Source organism: Mastacembelus armatus, chromosome 12 (assembly GCF_900324485.2).
Source record: "Mastacembelus armatus chromosome 12, fMasArm1.2, whole genome shotgun sequence".
Classification (NCBI taxonomy): domain Eukaryota; kingdom Metazoa; phylum Chordata; class Actinopteri; order Synbranchiformes; family Mastacembelidae; genus Mastacembelus; species Mastacembelus armatus.
Window position 1 is genome coordinate 4405441 of NC_046644.1, and position 20425 is coordinate 4425865.

Genomic DNA, 20425 nt, shown 5'->3' on the forward strand with positions numbered 1-20425 from the left:
TTTTTCTTTGGTGATCATTAAGAGTAATAGCAAGCTAACACAATGATGACATAAGACGGCAAAATGTAATGTATCGTGTTGTTAGCATTGTAATTGTCAGGATGTTAGAGTTTACATCAACATAGCAACTAACATGGCTACAGATCAGCCTCGCTAGTCTTAGTGTCCCTTCTCCAATTTATATTACTTTTGCTTGCTACATGTAATTGATTTTACCCTAATCCATAAAAATAAACATGCATAACCTTGTGGTTGTTGCACACTAGCTGAAACATTGAAATAAGTTACATAAATGATGGACCAGTTGAGATTTTATTCACTTCTGCCTGACTTTTCATGCATAAAGAACTGCATCCCACCCACACGCCCCAGTGTAGAACAGTTTTTAAAAAAAAATTTGACATAGTGGAATTCTGCTTGTGGTCATAGCAAAATGGAGGACTAAAATGAATTGGTATAGGTTGTGGGTGCAGACGTATGTTACGCCCATCTTTACAGAGTGACTGATTTCTTAGTAAATGGCTGCTAATGCTGTACTGGTTTCAGTGGTCATCTATTATTAGTGGGTTGGACCAGAACTGATGGAATTCACCTGAGCCCTGAGTTCTCACTTCCCCATCAGTGCCTCAAACCAACTGCTACATAACTAATGCACAGGGCTCTTCCTGTACAGGTGCATGTGGTGCAAGTGTGAAAGTGTGTGTGTGTGTGTGTGGCTATTTTTAATCCCATCCCAACCGCAAAGATTCACGACACCCAAATTCATCATGTGAAACTGTGATAGCCACTGCTGCTGCAGCACATTTTCCCACAGGTCCACAGTCTCTCTGCTGCTTCAGTCTGAACTCAGATTACTTTGTTAAATTTAGTTTTCTTTTAAATCCATCAGAAGGTACGGGAGATGCAGTAGAGGTGTAGGATGGATGAATGAATTAATGACTTGTTGCTTGACAGCTCTGTGTTTGGCATGCTGACAACAATAGTGAGAAATTGCAAGGAACCTTAAGGCAGTGTTGAAGTTGGCGAGAGCTGGTTTATATTGAAATGCATATGAGCTCCTCTGGAAACAAACCTTCTTTAAAAAGATCTACTCTGTTGTAACAGACAAGTTTGCAAAAAATGTTTCAAATTCAACCTTTAGTGAAGAGGAGAACTCATGCACTTAAGGCCAATTCATGCTTTCCATGTCTGCAGGGGTCGATGTGACACTATTTTGTCAGTAGCCCAAGTCCCCAGCATTCAGCATGAGCCCTGTGTGGGTGTTTGCATGTTGTCCACATGGACTGTCCACACTGAGAAACTCCTGCCCAAAAAACAACTACTTAGAAAAAATAGCTGGCTCTTCAGTTACTCTTCAGAAATGGTCAATTTTTTCACCAGCAGGTCTTTATCTTAATCTGTCTCTTAGTTTTTCAGAGCTGTTTGTCTGAAGCATCAGCCTGCTGCTGTTAAAAAAGAGGCTGACGAGATCTGAAACTGAACCATACAGCAAAATTGTCAGCAAAACTAAAACTGTGAGCTAAAAACAGCTAAAACAGACATAAAGTCTCTACGAAAGGTAGCTGTCATGTAGTGATTTCTTAGAAATGAGTTGACTTTATAACACACATTCCAGCTTGTTAAGTTTCACTTTTCCTTTTAAAAAAGCAAAAAATACTCTAGTTTTCAATATTTTTTGAAAAAGCAGTTGCCACATTTTCAAGCAATCTATTTAATATTTTGGAGTGAACCTCGCAGTTCCCTCAGTAATATCAGCAGGAGGGGCTTGACTGAGAGCTGATAGGAGTCGAACACCTCTGGCTCTGTGCTCAGCCGTGTTTACACTTGACAGGACACCATGAGCGAGGAGACGCAAAAGATAAAAAGGGAAGACGAAAGAGTGAAGAGAGGAGGAGAGATGAGGGTAGAAGCAGAGGGGATGGGGGAGGGAGAGACCACAAAAAAGGAAAAATGAAGAATAAAAGGACAAAAGGCTGTTTTTAATGTGTTTCTTTCAAGGTGTGATCAGGATGAACAGTTGCAGTGTGACACTCAGATGACAAAATGAAACTGTCAGTTTAAAACGACTGGTGTTTTTTATTTTACTTAATAGGTCACAAAGTGTTGGGTGTTACTAAGCTACCTGCCTGAAATGCTCAGTGGTTATCTAGCTGTTGCATGAACCTGACCAGGGAAAGGTCGATTTTAATTTGTTAATAAATTATTATTCTTATGTATGTACTTTTTTAGCTAATGTATGATTTGCATGGATTACTTTTAAGATGTCAGTGCAAGAGAAACCCACGGATAATAAACTTGGGATTTCATCCAAATTGGAGGTACTTCAGCCATGTAGATCAGCCTCCCTGACTTTAGTGTCTCAACTTTGCAATGGATTTCAATGACATATATGGTTCCCAGAAGTTGGACTGTGATTTCTCTTCCTCTTCTTGAACGTTTGAGTGGAGCAATGGCATTCTCGTCAGTTTTGGGTCTGCTTTGTGTTTAGTCCTTAAGAGCGAATGTTAACATGAATACTAAACTACAGTGAAGTGTGCTATATTCCTTGCTAAACATCAGTAAGTTAGCATTGTCTTTGTGATCATGTTAGCGGGCCAACACTAGGATGTTGCTCAAAGTACAGCTGTGCCTAAATAGAGCCTCACAAACAATGTCCGGGGCCCTGTAGTCTTGTTTTTCTTTTTATTTTAGATGATTAGAGCTCAGGGGTTAGATTCAGCTGAACTTAGCTTTATCACTAACACTTACCAGGCATTTTTTATGATCCTTAACCTGATCCCAACATTACGCTAATCCTGACAAGCTATCTCTGCCTCCTCCTGAGTCTAAGAATCTAATTCATGCTCTTCTGTTGGAGTGTGTGGACTGTGTTTGATTGCCATCTTCCTCGCTCCTGTTTGGTTTGTTTCACCTGGTAGGATCGAACATATTACACCTTCAACATGTTTAGTGGTTGAGTGGATGACTTCATCAGTGGCCACCTTCAACCTGAGCAGAGGGCCAGTCAGGCATGATACTGGGCCTTTAAACTTCAGCCATGTTCCACAGCTGCCAACAGTGGAATATGTGAATTCTTTCTTAGTTTCTTAGTGCTGGGAAAACATCTGAAAAAAATTAAGTATGTTAAGTTTAAAGATATATTCATCACTGATAAAAATGCATCATCCAGGAAAAATGCCCACAGTGCAAGCATTTGCAGAGCAAAAACATTTGCCTCAAATACTGTGGCATTATAAGAACAAAAGTGATGGACGCCTTTGGAGCATGAATTTCGGTTAGTGCAGTGTAATCAATAAGATGAGACAGGTAGCAGGAAGGGTCTGTACCTTCATTTGTGTTTATTGAAGAAGGAATAGAGGGTGGAATTAGCCACTTTGCTACTGCTGATAAAAAGGGAGAAAAGCAGAAAAAAATAGATGGAGTGCTGTTTTTTATTTTCCCCACTAATTAAAAGCAGCTGTCAAGGTACAATTTTCTGAGCCTGTTTAACGCAGCACAACTGCCTCCTGATTTACTTTGTCGTCTTCTCTGCACTTGTTGAGAGTCTGTTTCGCTTCTCCTCATCCAACCCACTGGACTTCATCCACTTTGAAAAATCTCTCTGCTCTTGTCTCTCTCTCCTGTATGATTAAGCTCACTCATTCCTCTGCTTGCATTAGCTCTAAGCTGGCAGGTGTTTATGAAATAGAGTTTTATAAAGCCAACAAACACAAAAACCTCCACAGAGAGAAAGAAGACTTAATTGAATTGTTAAAGACAAATCTACCCAGAGACTCTCTTTGACAAAAACTCATTGTGAAAGACTGTCTGGCTCTCTCTGTGTCAGGGAGACAGTCTCACTGCCTCATTGTCCACTTCAGTTCATTTGAAAAAGTCTCAGAAAAATAAGGCAAGACACAGCTGTGCACCTTAAGGGAGTGTGTCATTTTTGTAAGCATTCATATGATATTCTGTTATGTCAGCTTCTGTATTTAAGATCCTAGAAAACATAAAGAAGACATGACCTCTGTGTTCTCAGTGGTAGCTATGATCATGCCGAAGTTGGTTGCTTTTTTCAGTGTTTTTTAAACATATTAATGTCTAAAGTCTAATAACACTGTAATCAGCACAAAATTGGCTACAATATGTGAGCAGCAAGTTTATACATTATTGTGTTTTTGAGAAAAAAGTGTTTATGCATGGTTAGTGAAAAACTACAATTTTTTACTCACTGAAATAAGACCATAAAACACAAACAGAACATTGGTTCACAAGACTTTGGAGACCAGCATGTTGTAGGCTAAAGTGTTTACTTCAGAGTGCTGTGAATGTCATCTTGTTCACACATTCACAGTAAACAGTACACTGATTTAAATTTTCTAAGACACTTTTTGTCCAGAAAGGCCATATGCAAGAGGGTGTGTCTGAGGATGAATAGTCATGTGATTTACCTGAGAACACAAAAGACGCACTGAACGTCCAGACAAAGACGCGCATAATGAGCCTTTCAGTCAATGTAGATGGGACGGATTAGTGCAGCACAATACAAAACAATGAGGAGCCAAACGATCCTCATTTGAGTTAAAATCAGTGTTTTTACTCTGAGGACAAGCTAAACTGTTTGTCTCTGTGTGGAATGTAAGGAGCGCCGCTTCACGTGCGTAACGCGCCATCATCCAAACGGGCCAAAAAAGTGAGTAAATTCTATGATGAAGTTTGATATTTTGTGTCATTTCTCGGGGGTGTGCACATATTTACCTGGTTCACCTGAGATTATTTACATGTGAACAGTGAACAGTGTACAAGGCGGGACCGCATTACCTGTAATGAGGTGAGACAGGAAAAAACGGACTTCTCCTTACGTTCATACGGATTAAATAAAAAGCGATGATTTGTTTTTGACTTGAATTGTTTCACTCAAAAGAAAACATTTCAAGCTTTCTAGCCATATAATTCTTATTTTTATGAGCCAAGTATTCGCTGAGATTCTGGTTGTTTTATTTACGCGTCTGTGAAGAGAAATGGCAGACAGAAAAGGCCGAGAGCGCACCCTGTCGGCTTTCTTTATTTAAAAAAAGCACAAGGTTTTGTTGTTATTATGATGGTATACCACTAAAAGTAGACCCTTTACAGATTTGAATGATAGACTTCTTTTATCTGTACGATCAGAATTGACGGAGTAATTTAAGTTTGTTTCGGCCTTATCAGGAAAAGATGCGTCACAACGCGCGGGCGCGTGCGTCGACCCTAGAGGGTTAAAGCAAATGGAAATAAGTAAGATTAGCTTCAACCACTGACTGTATATGTGGCCCGGTCCACGAATGATGGGACAAACAGAAATACATTTTTTTATGTGAGTTTTATTCCCCAACTGCACTTGAACAGAAGAACAGCATTAAGTATTAAGGCTAAAATAGACAACAGTAGCAGTAGACAACAGCCTCTCTAGGCAGGGAAAACAAAAATACATTTCACATTAGTGCATTTGCCTAGGCCACTTCATTTATATCAAGTACAAAAAACTCAAAGTGCATTATCTCTTAATAAAAGTTCATTCAATTCAATATCTCATTGTAAACTACACAGTACATTTAGTGTAAAACAGTACAACAAACAATAAACAGTGCAAATAAGGACATTATCTCTATGTGTCATATGAATAAACTCACTTTCCCTCTAGTATGTATAGTCCTGAATAGAAATTGCACACACCAGTAACTTATCTTGGCAATATCTCCACTCTAAAGTAAAAGCACATTAACGCACAACAGTTTGTAATAAAAGTTAGTAAAAAAGAAAAAAAAAAAGTTAATACAATTAATAATCACTCACGCTGTCCTGCAGGTCAGTCTCTGCTCCAGCGCAGCAGATATTGCACACTTTTTTCAGTTTTTTCTGTTTCAGACACCCTCCAGGCGCACCTTGGCAATTTCGCGCTTCTTTCTGCCCCCACTTCCTTATTCTGAAGTCACACGGGACCTCCAAGATCTTGCGATATTTACCGACTGCTCTTAAAGAGACAGTGCTACTTCAGTACAGAGAATCAGTTCTCACGGTAGTGATGACCAGAATGTAATTTGTTAGTTTGTTAAAGTATAAATTTAACACCCCCTACTTGACCTAGCTATATTCTCCCCTGCTACAAGTCAACGTCCTCGGTGACTTACTACTCATCTACCATCATGTTTGACATGTAAAGGACCATCCCTGCTACTATCTGAGAAAGCACATTTGGATTACAGAACACACAGTTGCAGGCTGATCTAGGTAGGTTAAATGGGTTTCTGTGTTTCCCTGCTGTCTCTCTGACTTCTACATGGAGGGAGAACAGGTACCTCTACCCTAACTTTGCTCCCTCTCCTCTCTCTTGGAGCAGGTACCGGTCTCAACTCCAGTTCCTCCTTAGGTACAGTAATACTCTCCAAAGCAGTACCAGGACAGGGCAATGGGTCTGTCTCAAGGTCACTTCTAGATGTTGCCTCATTCCCTTCCTCAGATACTTCCCATTCTCTTGCCTCATCTGGATGTTTTTCTGGCTCGGCAGCCACAACGCTCAGGTTGTCAGGCCCCAGAGGTGCTGCTTGCTCAGGTCGAGGGTACCTGACATTCTCCACTAGTACAAACTCTGTATCCACCTCAGTTTCTAACCCCGAATCCAAGGGAACCTTGCAAATGGGAGGGTCAGGACAAAGATGCCTCCTCGGCATTGGTGTAGGTCCCACACATTCAATTCCATTCAATTCAATTTTATTTGTATAGTGCCAAATCACAATACAATCATCTCAAGGCACTTTACAAAAAACAAAAAAACTCAACAAATAAGGGTATGAGCAAGCACTTGGCGACAGTGGAGAGGAAAAACTCCCTTTAACGGAAGAAAAAACCTCCAGCATAACCGGGCTCAGTTTGGGCGGCCATCTGCCTTGACCAGTTGGGGTGAGTGGATAGAGGAGAGAGAAAAGAACAATAACAATAAACAACAAATAGACACTGCAGGTTGGTGGGGCCAGTAACTGCACATCAGCGATATACAGCTCCAGGACCAGGGACACCTGCAGAAGGTACAGAGAGAGAGAGGGAGAGAGCACAAAGTTAGTGACATTCAATAGTGGAATATACATGTGAGGGGGGAGGACAAGGGAAGGGAGGGAAGGGTTAGGGTAGGGTAGGGGAGCTCAGTGCACCTCGGGCAGTCTAGGCCAATAGCAGCCTAACTAAGGGATGATTCAGGGTTACCTGAAGCCAGCCCTAACTATATACTTGGTAAAAAGGAAGGTTTTAAGTCTAGCCTTAAAAGTACAGAGAGTGTCTGCCTCCTGTGAACCCAGACTGGGAGCTGGTTCCACAGGAGAGGAGCTTGGGAAACTCTGGGAACCACAGGTAGACCTGCACTCTGAGAGCAAAGTGCTCTATTGGGATAATATGGTAATATGAGGTCTTTAAGGTATGAAGGAGCTTGATCACGAAGGGATTTGTATGTGAGAAGAAGGACGCAGGAGCACACTGATCTGGGTAGGTCTGCTCTCTCCTGACAGATAGATTTTTTTAGGCTTCAGAACTTTTTTTGCACTCCAAGTACTGGGTCTGATGTCTGAAATTTCTAAAGTTCTGCTTTAGAGTATCCTGGCAATGTAGGGGTGTTATCCTGAACTGTCTCACTACCCTCTACTTCACTTATCTCTGACACCTGTAACTGCTTGACCTTACAGTGCTCAACTCCTGCAGTAACCAGATCCAGGTTCAAAGCTGTCCCTGTCTTAAGCAAGCTGCATATAGCTACACAACCATCATATTCTGCATCCTCATTGTCTGGTTCTGGTTCACCAATGGGTGGACACTGTGAGAGGGCATCAGCCGCTGTGTTACATCGGCCAGGGCTGAGCTACCTAACGCTGCTGTATAGCCCCTAAATTTGCAGTGGAGAGGTGGCACAGGGGGTTGTAGTCTGTGATGACAATGAACTTAGACCCCAAAAGATAATTCCTCAACTTCTCTGTGACTCCCCACTTTAGTGCTAATAGCTCGAGCTTCATGCTGCTGTAATTTTGGTCATTCTTTTCAGCCCCTCTGAGTCTCCTACTTGCATAGGCTATAACTTTCTTCCCACCCTCCTGCTCCTGATACAGAACGGTGCCTAAGCCTAGACTGCTCGCATCTGTTTCAGAATAAAAGGCTGGGTAAAATATGCATAGCCCAGCGTGGGAGTGTTGGTAAGCTTCTCTTTCAGCAGCTCAAAAGCTGCCTGACACCTTGGCGTCCAGGTTGTCCTAAACAACTGCTTGGCATTCACCTGGCTGTTCTCTTGATTGCACACATTTACAGCATTGTGAAGGGGCCCTGCAATTTGGGAGAAGCCCTCAATAAACCTTCTATAATAGCTGCAAAAACCCAGATAGGTCCTAAGCTCTTTCACAGTGCTGGGGATAGGCCACTGTTTCACTGCACTTATCCGGTTGGGATCAGGACCTATGCAGAGACTTGGTGACCAAGGAAGCTGACCTCTGGCTGGAGAAAATGGTACTTCTCCATTTTGACCTTTAACCCTGTCTCCCTCAACCTCTTCAGAACTGTCTCTAGCCTCACCAAATGTTCATGGAATGTTGTCGAGAACACCAGTAAGTCATCCAAATATACCAACACGATCTGGAATACCAAGTCAATTTTTGTTGCCTGCATCAACTGCTGGGATGTGGCAGGGGCATTGCACAAACCAAACGGCATTCTCAGGTACTCAAACAGGCAAAATGGTGTGATAGATGCAGTTTTGTAGCGGCCTTTCTCATGCACTGCAACTTGGTGATATCCAGTTGCAAGGTCAATTGTGGCAAAGAACTGGGCTCCACTCAGCGCGTCCAGACTTTCATCATTGCAGGAAAGTGGGAACGCCTGCCTTAGAGTTAAACCTCCTATAGTCTACGCAAAGTCTTAGGCTGCCATCAGACTTACAGACTAAAACGACCAGAGAAGCATACGAGCTTGAACTCTCCCAGATCACTCCCTTTTTCAGTAGCTCAGAAATATGCTCCCTGATCTGTTAGCTGAAAACCGTCAACCCACCAGGCAGGGGTGTGTTTCCTGGCTCCAACAGCATGGTCAAACTGCCACTGGGCTGTTTCTTGAGCCCCCTGGCATAGACTGTGGCAATAGATAAAGCGGGTACCTGTACTCTGTGTCTGCCTGTTACGCACGCTGTGGATACTTTTCCAACAAGTTCCGCTTCCTGCACTCTGTGGAAAGCCTCTCGCCAAACAGAGTCCACCTCAACCCCAAAAGCTGTGTCAAACTCAGCAAGCACCAACTGTATATACCAATTGGCAGTGTTCATTCCAATAATACCAGGTAGGAAGGAATCTAGTTCTCCTGTGTCACCATCTTTAATTATTAGGAAACCACACGCAGGGATAGTTAACCCCATGACCTGGATGTCCAGTTCAACATAGCCTCAACATAGTTCGAGCCCTTTGGCAGTACAGATGGTTTCTGAAAAAACTCTGTCAGGGTCCTTACATTGCTCTGTGTCTAGGAGACTAAAAAGAACATCACCTATTTGGATGTCTACTTCAGGACACTTGCCCACAGCATTTTCCAGAAAGTGGTCTTTGGTTAGAGTGTTCTCTGAGCCTTCTGACTTGCCTTGCGTTGCCTGGCTCACACAATGGAGGGTTCCTGTTTCCCTGTACCGCATGACTAGGCACCGTAGGAGTCTGACTGGCTAACTTATGTGAAGCAGTACATTGTCTGGCTATGTGCCACACCTCCTCACACCGCAAACAGATTGGCTGACCATCACTAGTGAACCTGGGTTGTACTTTAGGTCTGCGCCTTTTACTACTTCTTGCAGAGTAACTGCCAAGTCAGTTGATGCACTACTAGTTGGCTGCCTTCGCTAAAACCTCATCTCTGCTATCACCCAACAAGTTTCTGTTTCTTGCCACATTGGTACCACACGGACGGTCTTCAAGGGAATAACAAGCATGTAACAGTTGTGGTGTTGTGGGCCTCTCTCTCAAGGGTGCTCTCAAATAACAGAAGGTTGTCACTAGGTTGTCTAGGCTGACCTCCAATACGTAGCTTGACCTCTTCCAAAGATGAGCCCTGAATCTGTGCTTTTTCAGTTTTTAATGACCATTTAATTAAAACTAATTCTGGTAGTCCAGTTCTTTTGATGCTTCTGGATCTTACAGCAGCATTTGATACAGTAGACCACAGGATCCTTATCTCTTGCCTTGAGCACTGTATGGGCATTAAAGGTACAGCTCTGGAGTGGTTCAAGTCCTACCTATCAGACAGGAGTTTTAGGATCCACCTTGGTGGCTGCACCTGCCTCTCTGCTCTTCTCATGTGGGGTGTTCCCCATGGCTCAGTACTAGGCCAAAATCTGTTTTCATTGTACTTGTTACCACTTGGTTCCATTTTGAGACGTCATGGCATTTCATGCTAATCTACCTTCCCCTAAAGAGGAATAGTAGCAGCTCTTTGGAAAAGTTATTGGACTGTTATAAAGACATCAAAGCCTTTAATGTAGAAAAATCAGAGATTGTTGTTTTTAGACCCAGCGCTGCGTCTGCTCCACCTCAGATGGATTTAGCAAATTTGGAACAATTTGTGAAGTCTGTGGTGACAAGTCTTGGTGTGAAAATGGACTGTGACTTTAAACTAGACAAGCAGATCAACTCAGTTTAAAAGACAGGCTTTTTCAGTTAAGACTCCTCTCGAAGGTCAAGCTTTGTTTATCCTCTAATGACTTTGAGAGTTTTACATGCTTTTATCACTGATCACCTCGATCACTGGAACAAACTTTATTTTGGAGTAAGCCAGTCCTCACTGTCCCGCTTACAGCTAGTACAAAACACTGCTGATCAATTGCTTAGTCAAACCTGTAAACAAACCATATCACTCCAGGCCTGGCCTCTCTTCACTGGCTTCCAGTCCAGTGCAGAATTGATTTTTTATTTGTTTTTAAAGCTCTTAATGGTTTAGCACCTTCTTACATTTCATAACTTTTACAAGTCCACATCCGCTCACGGTCACTGAGGTCCAATGACAGGCTGCTACTTCTAGCACCGAAAACCAGGTTTAAAAGCCGAGGGGACAGGGCTTTCTCTGCTGCTGCTCCCAGACTGTGGAATAAACTTCTTCCAGGTCAGACTACCTCCTAGTCTACCTGTTTTTAAATCTTGGTTGAAAACATATTTATACTTCTTGGCCTTCAAATCATACTTTCGCCTCCTTTTTTTTTTTTTCTTTCAGTTTTTGTTTTACTATTTTGTATTTATTCTTTTATTTTAAATTATATGCAGATTTTATTATATTACGTCATTTTATTGTACAGAACTTTGGCTCAACCTGGTTGCTTTAAATGTGCTATATAAATAAAGTTGCAGTTGCATCACCCTGGGCGTGGAATGGCCAAAGGTTTCTGTGACCTACAGAAGAAAAAAAAAAAACGTGCCTCCTCTGGTTTTCAATGTGTTGTCTTTTCTTGATTTGAGTTGTGCTGTGTGGTGAATTCATCACAGCATGCAGTGCTTCACATTTAAGCATTTAAAACATTTTGTTTTGTAAAATTAGTACCACTAATTCACTGTTATAAAAGGCTGTAAAAGTTTTGAAAAAATCCAGCTTTTAAAACATGGAGCATTTAGACATTACTCCACAGCCATGTCACTATTAACTCTGTAACCACTTCATTAAACTCTGCTTTTTATTGTGCTTACAACTAGCTTCCAAGCAGCCGTTGGCTCAGTGCCTTCATCTGCATTGTTCTCACTTAGTCTTTATAAAAGTTTTGCTAACTCTGCTGCTTTTTGCGTCCGACCAGTTTGCACACTTTTTTTTCTTTCTTTCTTTCGTTTTTTTGCATTTCCCTTTGTTCCTCTGGTTGTGATGGTGTGCAGAGATCTAAGCCACAGTTGGCTCAGCTTCACATGGGCTTGTGTGGAGAGACGAGGGGATTTGTCAAAGGAATTGCCTGCACCGCTTATTCTTCCTCCACCACAGAGATGGAAAACAAAACAAAACAAAAAGGCTTGGCCTTCTTATTATCAATATTAATCTCTCTCTTTGGAAAGGCTTCTGTAGTCCCTGAGCATGGCTGCTTTAAAAAAAAAAAAAACACGGCTGATTCAAGAAAGCCATGTTTGAACTTGATAATGTTTTTTCTGTCTAACTTTTTCACTCACTCATTCTCTGTCTACATAAGCTATTCCCTCTCTTTTCATTTAGCATGCCATTAACTCTCCAAGCTGTTGTTTGTTTCCATACTTTAATGTGCTTTTTTTGAACAAAACAACAAAAAAACAAGCAAACACTAGTGACTGAAATATGAAGCATGCACAGTTTTGGTGCCTGTGTGTGCCTTATTTGTTGAGACTATATGTGGTCTCATGGTGTGCAAATGTTTGCCTGTGGGTGTATGTGTTTCCATACTCATGAAGTGTGTGTGTGTGTGTGTGTGTGAGGGCACTGGCACTTGGGTCCAGATGTTCTAATTATAGAACAGCTCTGTTGCCTAATGACAGGAAATGCTGGTCTCTGTGTGCATGTGTGTGTGTGAGTGTGTGTATATATGTGTGTGTGTGTGTACGTACAAGTTTTTGTTACATTGCGGGGACTTGTGGGGGATCAAAGGCAGGTCCTCATTATGTAAATCACTGAATTTAAAAGCGACAACTTGCTTTAAGATTAGGGTGAGGTTAGGGTTAGGTTAAGGTTAGGGTAAAGGTCAGGGTTAGACAGGTAGTGGTTAGTTTTGGATAGGTCTCTCGGAAATGAATGAAGGCAATCGAATGTCCCCACAATGCACAAAAACAAGTCTGTGTAAATGCATGTCCAGAACAAAATTTCTAAGGCACACATAAATGAACTGTGCATGAGACAGAAACATGAATGAAGTTCTAGTCTTTAACCTATTGAACTCTGATTTCCTCCTTAAATTTTCCTTTAAGTAGGATGAACAAACCGTACATGTTCATGCTACAAATGTTTTGCCAGATATATCTTGAAGGAAACATAATTATGTTGTGATTTACATTCTCCAAAAACATAGTTTATTTAAATATGCTATTAGTATACCTCTTAGACTTAATACTTCATACTCAGACTTAAAATACATTTCAGGGATATACTAAACAACATTATACCCAAGTATCTTTGACTTGTACTGTTAAGAATACAGAAAAAACGTAATTATATTTGGTCTATACTTGTAATTGATCGTTTGATAAAAGTATACTTAGTACAATGAAGTATGATTAAGTATTCCTACCTTAGATATAATGTGCCACATGCCAATGTGTAATATTTACAGTAATTATTAGAATATAGTATTCATAAATGTGTTGTCATTAGTGTGTAACCACTTGAAAATACCAACTGTTGCAATTTGTTAATCTTAGAATGAGCCTCTTAAATCTACATAGAAAGTGGGTCTTCTTTCACGGAGGCAGCCATGTTGCGCTGCTGTTGCACAGAAGCCCAGAATGGACAAACCAAACCCTGACTCTAAACAGGGAATCACATTTTGTTTTAAAGGTGATGGCAACAACACTGGACTTGTGGTATGACTCATGACTGCTCTGTTAGTCACATTCCTGTTGATTTGGAAAAGCTGTAAGTAGTATCTTTAAGTTTACTTACACACGGTGACAAAATTGTTGGTACCCTTCCATTAAAGAAAGAAAACACACAATGGTCACTGAAATAACTTGAAACTGACTGGGGCCCTGGACAAATTTTGACATGTCCTGACATTTGTGCTTTTTTCAGTTGCTTTTAGACATATTAATGGCTAAAGTCTGATAACACTGTATATAATATATGATAATATGTAAGTAGCATGTTTATACATGATTGTGTTTTTGAGAAACAGTGTTTATGCATGGTTAGTGAAAAACTAATATTTTTAAGTCACTGAAATAAGGCCATAAAACACATACACAACATTGGTTCACAAGACTTTTGAGAACTGCAGCTGTAGCATAAAGTGTTTGCTTCAAAATGAAAGTCATCTTGTTCACTCATTCACAGAAAACAATATACTGATTTAAATTTTCTAAGACATTTTTTTAGTAGAAAGGGCATATGCAAGAAGGCGTGTCTAATCATGAATAATCATGTGATTTACCTGAGAAGGCAAAGACCTGCATAAAGAGCTGCATAATGAGCCTTTCAGTCAGGAATGTGGCTAAGAGGGAATTACTGCGATGCAATGCAATGCAGATGCAAATGTTTGTCATCTGAGTAGCGTTATTCCTCTGAGGACAAAGTAAATGCTTCATTGCTGTCCGGAACCATCCGAAATGCTTCTTCACCCACGTAGCCATCGTCCAAACGAAAAAGTGAGTAAATTCTGTGATGAAGCTTGATGTTTTATGCCATTTCTTGGGGGTTCGTGTACATAATTACCTGGCTCACCTCAGATTATTTCCATATGATCAGTACGCTGAGTGCGACGTGGGATCACATTAGCTATAGTGAGGTGAGACAGGAGAAACCGTACTGCTCCTTACTTTCGTACGGATTATATAAAAAGAGATTATTTGTTTTCGACTTGAATCATTTCATTTAAAAGAAGACATTTCAAGCTTTCTGTGCGTATATTTCCCATGTCTTTGAGGCAAGTATTTGCTGAGATTCAGGTTGTTTTATTTACGTGTCTGTGAAGACAGGTGACAGAAAGAAAGAAGACAGAGAGCACACCCTGTCTGCTTTCTTTACAAAAGCACAGCATTTTGTTGTTATTATGAGTGTATACTGTTGTGGCAAAAGCCGTTGGATGAGCAATAAAGAGAGTGCAGACAGATTGTCGTTTCAGAATATATTTCTTGCAAGAAAGGAGCAAAACAGGATAGAACACAATTGATCAGAGTTGTTCCCCAGTTGCTCAGCTTCTATTAGGCTGAGGCCGCTACTTGTATAGACATGCAAAGTAAATGCAAATTATTTCATCATTCACATAATCAGGTAATTAAGTCTTTACTTCCCTATTGTTCTACAAAGTGATTCCCTAATAAGGCTATATTCTAAAACTCTATATTCTCATTCGACAGTTAACCCTCCATCCTGGGCGTGCTCTGTTATACTTGTCCCTTCCTCACACCTAGTGTCCTAAGGAACCCTTCTCCCAGATACTCCTCACTAACATCCTTGAGAACACTGTGTCCCTTAGTGTCAGACTATACTAGGTCAGGAAGAACATAAACATCTGATTATGAAAAACACATGAGCCTTGAAACCTGAAAACCCAAGAATACAGTAAGAAACAAATTAAATCATAATCAGAAAGAATAATGAATCATTAAAACTAATTTTTCCATTACAATACAAATAAAAGTAAACCCTTTGCTCTTATCTGTACGATCAAAACTGACAGAGTATTTTAAGGTCATTTCGGTGTTATCAGGAGACTATGCCACAAAATGCACTGGTACATTTGTCGACCCCTGAGGGTTAACTAATTAAACTGCCCTGGACAAAATTTATGGTACCCTTAACTTAATATTTTGTTGCACAACCTTTTGAGGCAATTATTGCATTCAAGCGATTTCTGTAACTCTCAATGAGACTTCTGCACCTGTTGACAGGTATTTTGGCCCACTTCTTGTGAGCAAACTAGGTTTGAAGGGTGTCTTCTAAACATTTCAGTTCTTTTCACAGATGTTACATAGGATTTAGTTCAGGGCTCATAGAAGTACACTTCAAAATAGTCCAATGTTTTGTTCTTAGCCATTTTTGGGTGCTTTTAGCTGTTTTGGGTCATTATCCTGTTGGAGGACCCATGGCCTGTGACTGAGACCAAGCACTGGGCTTCACATTTCACTCCAGAATGCCTTGATAGTCTTGAAATTTCATTGTACTCTGCACAGGTTCAAGACACCCTGTGCCAGATGCAGCAAAGATGCAGAACATAACCGAACCTCCTCCATGTCTCACAGTAGGTACAGTGATCTTTTCATTGTATGCTTCATTTTTGCATCTGTGAACATAGAGCTGATGTGACTTGCCAAAAGCACCAGTTTTGTCTCATCTGTCCAATGGACATTCTCCCAGGAGCCTTGTGGCTTGTCAATGTGCATTTTGGCAAATTCCATTTTTGCTTTTTATGATTTGCTTTCAACAGTGGAGTTGTTTTCCATTCCAATCTCTTAGGAAGTTGTTTTGGGCTCTTTTGTTATCGTTTGTGTTGTTGGCTACAGTCCTGTGGACCTTAAACTAATGAATAATATGTGCAACTGTAGTCATAGGACCATCAAGCGGCTTGGACATGGCCTTATAGCCTTTACCTTTAACATGCATGTCAATAATTTTCTTTCTAATCTTCTGAGCCAACCTTCTCTGTAGCTTTCTGTGGTCCATGTTCAGTGTGGTACACACCATGATACTAAACAGCACAGTGACTGTTTTTCACCCTTTAAATAGGCAGACTGACTGATTACACGTTTAAAGACACCTGTGATGCTAATTACAGGACACACTATAGTTTAACATGTCCCTATGGTCAAATTCTTTTCAATCTTTTCTAGGGGTACTATCATTTTTGTCCAGGCAAGTTTCATTAGTTTGTTTTTTTTAATCCTCTGTTGAACCACAATTCAAAAGCAATGTCTGATTTTTATTTGTTAATTTTCAGTAAATTTTTATTTACTATTTTTGTCAGTTTCAAGTTATTTCAGTGACCACTGTGGGATTTTCATTTTTTAATGGAAGGGTACCAACAATTTTGTCCATGTGTGTATACCATACAAGTAGCATGTTGGGGGGTTTTGACTAATGAGGCTTCCCAGCATGCCCAAATGGTAGAAACTTTCTGTGTTTGACCATTATTGTTTCTGTTCACACTGTTTATGTTCCTTTGTTGTGTGTCAATTCTGTAGTTATTTCCATCTGTGTTGTATTTAATCAATCTTGTCTAGTTATTTTTATATGCACCCTAAGTGTAACCACCGTTGTGAGTCATGTTCTACGTATTTGTTGTGTAGTAGAGATGTATTTGTGATTGTAGTGAGATTTCTATAATCCTGCCTAAATAAAAGGAAGCTGTCAAAATTGTAAAATTGTCATAGTTACCTCTTACGAGTACTTTCTACAGCATAGTTAATGACCAAAATAAACTTAAAGGTAAATTAGTAACATACTTAAGTTTTATCAACTTTTTTGTCAACATAAGAATGAAATGTTTTTAGGTAACATATCTGTAATGATGTCAAAACTTTTGTGCATTTGCAGATTATTAACAGAGAATGTATTTCACTTATTTTCAATACAGTGTACATTTTGTGTGTCTGCCTGGTATAACCATATATTCTTGTATCTGGATACAATATGTGGATAATGACTTTGAATTCAGGGGTCTTTGCATTTATACCTGCTCTAGTGTCAGGTAGAAGGTGGCTACCCAAAGTCATCATGATGGGACCTGTTAGTACCTGAGGGTTCAGTTTGGTTTTAGACAGAAATTGAGAAATCATGTTGGGGTTCAGGTAGTTTGATATATATTTGAAAAAATGACACACTGATGGGCTATTGTATTTGGAGCAGTCAATTATGTGCTTTCATAGATGGTCAAGGGATATGTTTTGAGTCAAGCATGATGGCCATAGTAGAAAATCATCACACAATATGCTTGTTTGGTTTGAATCGTGGTCAGCCAATGCACTCTTGGGGCGCGTGTTTACGCGATAAGTGAAGCGATAAGATAATTTAAACTTTAATTACCATATGAAAATTCAGAATAAATTCCCAGAAATATTATAACCAAATAAATACATATATAAATAAATAAATAAATTCAAAATATGCAGCCTAGTTATATTATAGACCCCAGGACAAGGACAGCAATACCATGGACAGGAAGCATTCATTTTTAAATGACTTTTTGCAAGAATATACTTTCTAGATAGTAATACCAAATTCTTTAATAATCTCTCATCAGAATAAACTCTTTGCCGTCCTCAACACTCACTGGAAATTATTGAAAAATTTATTACATCACTAACTTTGTTGTCATTACCAAAACAAATTAAAGTTCATGAAAGTTTTGCTTGGCTACAAGTGAGTTTTGTGAGTTTATTTATTTATTTATTTTTTTACAAAAAGCACCCTAAAATAAAAAAAAAAAAAACGACAATTTTACTCAATAACCACCAAACATGGTTGGAGTTCAGTTCGCTATTCTTATATCATGTTTTTTGTTAAGTGGTAGATTTGATGATGGCCATTACTGTCTTCTCATTCCTTGTTACTGTGGTAACAAGATGTCAATCGATGTGGCATCTCTGTCCTCATCTCCAGCTGTCCTCTGGATCACAGCTCAGTAACCACGGAGACTAGAAGAGAGGAGAGTGTTTTTCAGGCTTTGTGCATCAGATGGATATGTTGCAGAGTGAGCTGTAGTCTGCTCTGGTGCCTTGCTCAAAGGCTCCTTAAGCAGGTTCAGTCAGCCATGAGTTCTTGTATATGTGAAAGGAAGGAAGAAAAGGATACGGAGGAAAATAAAGAATGAAGGGTAGGATGGAAAGAAAGAAGGAAAGATAGACATTAGGTTGAAATAAATGAAACAAAGGATGAAAGCAAACGGGAAACAAGGAAATATAAGCAGGGAATGAAAAGAAGAAGGGCGGGAAGAGGGTAACAAAAGGAATAAAGAAAGAAGGGGAAGGATGGAAGAAATTTTAAGAATATGGGAGAGAGGAACAAAAAAGACAAGATGAGTAAAGAAAAGAAATGAGAAATAAAGAAAAAGTAGCCGCATTAAGCATAGGAAGGAATCCACAGAAATATAGAGAGTGAACGAGTGAAGGAGAAAAGTAGAAAAAACAAATACCAATGAAGAATGAGGAAGCAAAGGGAATAGGAGGGAAATGAGCTGAAGGTAATAAGTGAAAAATTGAGAAGGGAAGAATGGATGAAGAGAAGAAAAGCAAGAAAGGAAAGGGGAAAGGAAAAAATACACAAAAAGAAAGGATAGGAAGGAAAGGAAAAATGAAAGACCAAAGAAAAAATAGAAAGGAGAAGGTGAAATAGAAGAGAGACAAAAACAAAGGGGCAACTAAAAGGGGTGAAGGAAACCAGGTTAGAAAGTAATAATAAGAACATGATAAGAGGAAGGGAAAGGGAAGTAGTGAGAAGAGGAATGAATGAAGAAGACGAGGAGAAAGAAAGAAACAACCTGAACAAGGGAGTGGGGTGAAAAGGAGAGATGTGTAGGGAATAAGGGAGCAGAGTAATGGAATACATGAGGCAGAGAATGTAAGGAAACAAAATAGGGAAGAAGAAATCTAGGAAGAAACAAGGAAACAGGGGAAGGAAAGAAAGGAGGAGGGGAGAATTGTAGCAAAACAGGAAGTGGTCAACTTCCCAAATGTGGTAATTACATCACTTCCTCTTGTTGCCCAGCCACATGCACACACACACACACACACACACGCACGCACACACACACTAATGGTGTTAAACAGTGTAAGCAGCTTTAAAGGAGAAGCTAGGGAGACAAAATCCGACTTTTTGTGTGGGAATGTGTCTATCTGTGTGTGTGGGAGATATTAGCCAGAATATTAACATGGATGTATTTCATTGAAACTTCAAGAAGCGTTCTTTGCATTAAACTAAATAGCTAAATAGAAATGAGAAATTCTGTCATCTTTCATATCATGTTTTGTCTTTTCCATTGTTTTTTTTCTATAATTATGATATCTAGAATGTGCATTTTTTTAAATTCTCCAAATTAGTTTTCTCCTTTGTTTTTTTAATTTTTTTCTTTTTAATTTTTTAACTTTTTATATATTCTCCTTTCTTCCTTTTTCACTATTCCTTTTTTCACCTTTCTTCCCTTCTTTGTTTTTCTTTTCTCTTATCTTCTTTACTTTCAGCTACCACAAATCATTTCCCCCCTTCATTTCCCTTCTCCTTGTTTCCTCCCTTTATCGCTTCCTTCATCACCTCGTTTCTTCTCCTCACTTCTCCTCACCTGTTTCTTAATTCTTCTCGAACCTCTGAGTTCATTGAGTTTCGTAGCTGTGTAAATATTACAAGAAAAACCTGATGTTAAGGCACTGCAAAAAGTTGAAGTGGCATTAGAAACTGATATTCTGACAGAAGTTGAAATGTTATGTGAAACAGAATAACTGTTACAATAAAATGTCAACCAAAACTGAATTATTTATATATATATATATATATATATATATATATATATATATATATATATACACACACACACACTCACACACACACACACATTATATATATATATTGCCACTACATCTTATGTACATACATATGTAGTGCAGTGGCGCTTTCCTGACAAATCTCTCAGGGGGGGCACCTGTTGCCATGATGGCTAGTGTGACCCATTAAATGGGTAAATGAACAGCTAGCAAACTAGACATGGTCACATGTTTTTCTGACCCCTGCATATATGAATACAACCAGAGTAACCGCTAAATGG

At 39.7% G+C, this 20425-nt stretch overlaps 1 protein-coding gene across 11 annotated transcripts in view; it reads left to right on the forward strand.

Moving 5' to 3' along the window:
* The window catches only part of tcf4 (transcription factor 4), a 215194-nt gene that overhangs the window by 36471 nt on the left and 158298 nt on the right, over positions 1-20425 (forward strand). For 5 of the 11 annotated variants that reach the window (XM_026296705.2, XM_026296699.2, XM_026296704.2 and 2 more), the window contains one exon: positions 15846-15917. The exons of 5 other annotated variants lie outside the window; for them this stretch is intronic. In XM_026296705.2, coding sequence (XP_026152490.1) covers positions 15846-15917 — 72 coding nt within the window. The remainder of the gene's footprint in view (positions 1-15845; positions 15918-20425) is intronic. One more of the 11 variants, XM_026296710.1, reaches the window with a different exon arrangement.